This window comes from Saprolegnia parasitica (assembly GCF_000151545.1).
Source record: "Saprolegnia parasitica CBS 223.65 unplaced genomic scaffold supercont2.525, whole genome shotgun sequence".
Classification (NCBI taxonomy): domain Eukaryota; phylum Oomycota; class Saprolegniomycetes; order Saprolegniales; family Saprolegniaceae; genus Saprolegnia; species Saprolegnia parasitica.
In genome coordinates, this window is record NW_012156919.1 from 1 (window position 1) to 5,129 (window position 5,129).

General features: G+C 54.6%; 2 protein-coding genes across 2 annotated transcripts; one reads left to right on the forward strand and one right to left on the reverse strand.

Moving 5' to 3' along the window:
* Nucleotides 1-285: 285 nt before the first annotated feature.
* Nucleotides 286-1,483, forward strand: SPRG_17286 (hypothetical protein; the record flags this gene model as incomplete). Its single annotated transcript, XM_012356619.1, has 7 exons — nucleotides 286-411; nucleotides 477-629; nucleotides 689-811; nucleotides 864-986; nucleotides 1,045-1,134; nucleotides 1,189-1,367; nucleotides 1,393-1,483. 7 exons carry the CDS (start codon nucleotides 286-288, stop codon nucleotides 1,481-1,483), a joined length of 885 nt encoding a protein of 294 aa, XP_012212009.1.
* A 1,911-nt stretch (nucleotides 1,484-3,394) lies between these two features.
* SPRG_17287 (hypothetical protein) lies at nucleotides 3,395-4,865 on the reverse strand (the record flags this gene model as incomplete). The annotated part of the gene is made up of 3 exons (XM_012356620.1): nucleotides 3,395-3,577; nucleotides 3,751-3,963; nucleotides 4,014-4,865. 3 exons carry the CDS (start codon nucleotides 4,863-4,865, stop codon nucleotides 3,395-3,397), a joined length of 1,248 nt encoding a protein of 415 aa, XP_012212010.1.
* Between the last annotated feature and the right edge of the window lie 264 nt (nucleotides 4,866-5,129).

Sequence of the window (5,129 nt, forward strand, 5' to 3'; positions counted from 1 at the left end):
CAAATTTCACATTTCGCTGCTCTCCAAGGCCAGTGCGTCGACCATGGCGTCGCATGCCAAGTACGTCAATTTTCTGCATTTTGCATTTTTGGATTTTGGATGTTTGATACTTTGATACTTTGATATTGAAAATGCTATGAAAATGGAACTGCACGGTCAACTATGACGTGGTGATTGCGACGCCGCTGCGCCTCGTGCATCTCATTACCGAGAGTGCGTTGGCCCTCGACAAGTACGACACATTGGATTGGATTTGAAAGGATTGAAATTCGGATTAGGGTCGACATGATCTGCTTGGACGAAGCCGACCGGCTTTTTGAGATGGGTTTCGTCGAGCAAATCGACGAGGTGTTTGCGGCGTGCACCAACCCGTCGCTCCAGCGCATGATGTTTTCCGCCACCATGCTCGAGGTGTATATATCATTTTTGCACCCAATATTTGTACAGTATTCTGATTTCATTTTGTGCAAAATTAGGGTGTCGAAGAAATGGCCCAGAGCGTGCTCAAGGACCCGATCAAGGTCGCGATCGGTGTCAAGAACGCGGGTGCCAACACGATCAACCAGCGCCTTTTGTTTGTCGGCAAGGAAGAAGGCAAGCTCGTGGCCATGAAGCAGCTCATCCAGGAGGTATGCTTGACACTCAAAAGCGACATTTTGATTTGTGGATTTCTGACATTTATGATTAGGGCTTGAAGCTCCCGGTGCTCATGTTTGTTCAAAACAAAGATCGTGCCAAGGAACTCTTCCACGAGCTGGTCTACGACGGTATCAACGTTGGCGCGATCCACGCCGACCGCACCAAAGAACAGGTTTGGCTAGTTGTAGTAAAAAGGCTCTCGAGACGCATGCTTTTGTGTCTAGCGCGACAAGGTCATCAAAGACTTTCGAACGGGCTCGGTGTGGGTCCTCATCTGCACGGATCTCATGAGCCGCGGTATCGACTTCAAGGGCGTCAACATGGTCATCAACTACGATTTCCCCCAGGTACCACCGTCTTTTTATATGTTCTAGTCGCACATGTCTCATAACAATAATGTGCTAGAGTGCCGTGAGCTACATCCATCGCATTGGTCGTACGGGCCGTAACGGCCGCAAGGGCGAAGCCGTCACGTTCTTCACGGAAAGTGACATGGTACGATTTTGATATTGAGATTCGAATGTGGAGTTTCGAGATTCACTTGTGTAGATGTATTTGCGCACGATTGCCAACGTCATGAAGCTTTCTGGCTGCGACGTGCCCGACTGGATGCTCGCAATGAAGAAGGCGAGCGTCCGCCAGCGCAAGCAGCTGCTCAAGGCGCCGCCGCAGCGTCACCGCATCGAAACGGTCTCTGGCTACGATCTGAAAAAGGCGCACAAGCACAAGTACAACATTGTCTATCGCTTGCAGGACTGGTTTCAACAACATGACTAGGCTCATGAAGCAGCACACGGCCAAGAAGAAGACCAGCAGCGCGGACAACGACGCGGACGACGCATAGACCGTCATGGTTCCTTGACTCTTAAGCTTCTATACACGATGCCACGCTGCATGTATCAACTTTGTTTCAAGTCGCATCGTCCGAGTGTGTTTACGGAGTCAAAGTGGCGGACGCCCCGCTGCAGACAGCTCTATCTCATGACATCTCCACGAAGCAGCGTCGCGCATTCGCTTCCTCTACAGCGTCATCGCGTCATCGCCTCGATACATGGTGTCTTGGCCGTTTGCCCCAACACCACGCCATTTACCGATGGTCGGATCGGCGCATTCTGCCACGTGGCGCCAATCACATGGCGCGAAAGATTCATTTTCATCCAATGGCATCGCGTTTGGCAGTTTCATTCGTCTGGCGGGGAAAGATCAAAATTGTATCATACATCGTTCAACCTGACGTCCGACAGTCGGAGCTGCAGCGTCGACGCAAGCGGGACAATCTCTTGACGCACAAGACGTCGGTTGTCTACCACCTCGGTCGTGACGCCAGCACGTGGCTTCCAAGAGCACTTTCTAGGACACTATTGCCTCACTAGCGACCTAGCTGCAGCGGCTTGGTCCGCACCGTCTGGATCGAGTGCAGTGCGATGGTCTCGAGGCATGGCGACTGCATGGCCCAATCGAGATGAATGTGTCATCGTCGAATACACAATCGATGAGTTCCAATACCCGGAGATGGCGCACCTGATGGCCTTTGAGACCTGTTGGAGTCAACAAGAGCTCAGACAGAGCTCGCGAAGGGCACCAATACGTAGAAAAATGCAGAATGAACACTCCGGTCGTATCGCTATCCGTACAGAGGTAGAAGAATTCGTAGAGTGCTGACGGATTGATCATGTTGGACTGAAGTGCCTCGACTTTGACGTCCGCCATCGTCTTTCGACGCAGCTCCGTGATGTGGGGCAGCGGCATGGCGGCATCGATCAATCCTTGGATAACTTTGTCGCGCACTTGAGCCCAAAGCTCGTAAGCGACAAGGTGGCGGCGATGGATCGTGCGAACCGCGTGTCGTCGACCGATCGAGAGTCGACAAGCTCCAAACGCTGTGCACGGCCCGAGGCGAGCCATGTTGCAAGGACTGCGAGCCAGCTTTCACAAAAGATAAAGCTTCCCTCCGCGCCAAAGCGCTCCATCTGTGTGACGAATGGCGCGACGCAAGTGACCGCTGTGAGAAAAGCCGGCTCCGAGAGGTGCACCTCCATAGAGAGGCGGCCGAGGCCCGTACAGAGACGGATCATGCGAGCGAGCGCGTCACCATCGAGGCTGTTTTTCAGTTGCAACCACGATGCGACGTCAATCGACTTGATTTGTGGCCCCACTGGGCTGCAAACGCTAGTGTCGCATCGGCACCATGCTCGTCGGGGCTCGCGGCCCGCAGAACGTAAATGAGCTTGGCGAGATCTTGGATCCGACTCGAGCGAAAGGCGGCCAGCGCAGTGAGCACGGTCGATGTGTACCGGCTATCAAAGTCTTCAATGCAGACCTGTGGCCAGAGCTCGTCGTTTAACGCCAAGGAAGTCGACACAAGGAGCGTGTGCAGAGCCGACAACGTTGTGTACATCGAGCGCATCTCGTGGAAGCGCCTCAAAGAGCGCGAGAAAGATCCCTTAGGGCAAGTACTGGGCAATATGGATCAAGATACCGGCGTGGGCCCACGCACACACGCTTTGCCATGTCGAGGCTGCGTGCCAAAGACAAATAAATTTGTATTCTGCATGGTGATTGGGTACTTTCATCGAAGCGATGCATTTTGATTGGTTCTACGTGGCAGTCGTATCTTCTCGTGCCACCGCCAACCTATGATAGGTCGCCCATGTTTGTCGTGCAAGTGTGTCCATGGGTGTAAAGTATATACCAGTATATTCCATGCATCAATTTTCATTCCTCAATTCGTTCAACCACCTCGAGCGACGTGCCGCTAGTGAAGCTTTTGAACCGTCAGCGTCCGGTCGCTGCCATCCGACAGTTGCAGCTGCAGCGTCGACGCAAGGCGCGCGATCTCGTCGCGCATCCCAATTCGGAGTTCGACCACCTCGATCGCGACACCAACGCACGTGAGAAGTGCCTCAAAGAGTACCTTGTAAGACGCAACGGTCATGGTCTCATCGCGCAGATGCAGTACAAACAGTGCGGACCGACGCGTGTCACAGAGCGCCATGGCGATGGCAAGTACATTTTTTCTTCGACCGTGCAGCACTGAAGTGAGACGCGATGGACGCTGGACGCGATCCATCGACGCAGGTAGCGCCCACACTGCAACGGTTCGGTTCGCACCGTCTCGGTCGCGATGAGCGTGACGGTCTTGAGGCACGGTGACTGCGACGCCCACTCAAGAAGCGCCAGGCACGTGGCATCGTCCATGCCACAAGCCTCGAATTGAAGTACTGCGAGATGGCGCGGCGCCGGCGTCGAGTCCAATTGGTCAACCCATTCCATCGCGCAGCCCATAAGCGAGAGCTCGCGCAGGGCCACAAGACGCGGCAGCAGCTCAAGAAGACACGTGGATTTGGTATACCTACGGCGGCCAGGTCGAGCACCTGCAGCGTCGAAAGGTTGACGCATTTCGTCAGGAACCCCTCAATGCCAGAGATTGTGTGGAGGCACAGTTTGGTCATATTGAGCAGTGGTGCGGCAACATTGGATAACGCTTGGAGAACGCTGTCGGCCTGCCAGAGCGTGAGGCTTGTGAGCGATGCGGCGGTGGCAATGCACCGCGCCAACTGAAGGTCGTCGGCCGATTCAAAATAAGAGAGTCCGAGGTTCTCTGCGCGGCCAGACGCGAGCCACGTTGTGATCGTCGAGAGCCAGCGCTCACGCAAGAATATGTTTTTGTCTATCTCGAGGAGCTCCATGCGCGTGACATACTGCGCGGCAGCAGTGACTGCTTCGAGCTCGGACGCATCGGACGGCTCACAAATATGTACTTCGTCGAGGCCGGTGCAGGGACGAAGAATACGGGCGAGCGCACCGTTGTTGTTGTCCTCTTGGAAGTCCGACACGTCGATGGACTTGATCTTGTGCCCCCACTTGGCTGCGAGCGCAATTGTCGCGCTCCCATCGGCGCCATATTCCTGGCTCGCGGCTCGCAGCACCTCGTCGAGCTTGGACAAATCGTTGATGCGAATCGAGCGAAAGGCCGGCAGCGCCGTAAGCACGGTCGAAGTGTACCGGCTATCAAAGACTTCAATGCACACCTGCGGCCACTGGTCGGCTTTCAAGGTAGTCGGCAAGAGCGTCCGGAGTGCAGCCAACGGCGCATCGAGCGCATGACGTGGCAGCGCCTGCAGCAGCGAGAAGACGTCATCGATCGAGGACAAGCACTGGACGATGTGAAGAAGGACGCCTGCATCGACGACCGAGATCGGCGCCACGCAAGCTCGCTTGGACATGAACGAGCAAGCGTTTCTGCGTTGTGATTGGATTAAAGTTGAAACGAACTTGAACAGCAGTCCTCTTCGCCACAGCCACAAGGAAATGAAGGGAAATCGGTCGACCCCGCCACGGTTTGACTGCGAGAATTAGTGAAAAGTAGTCAAGAACCCGTGTACCGGTAGCCCCTCTTGTTGCACCGTTCTATCTACATACTTGTCAAGTGTAGTTGGCAAAAGTTACGATTTCTATGGGGCTCTTTTCGATGGACTGCCGGGCTACGT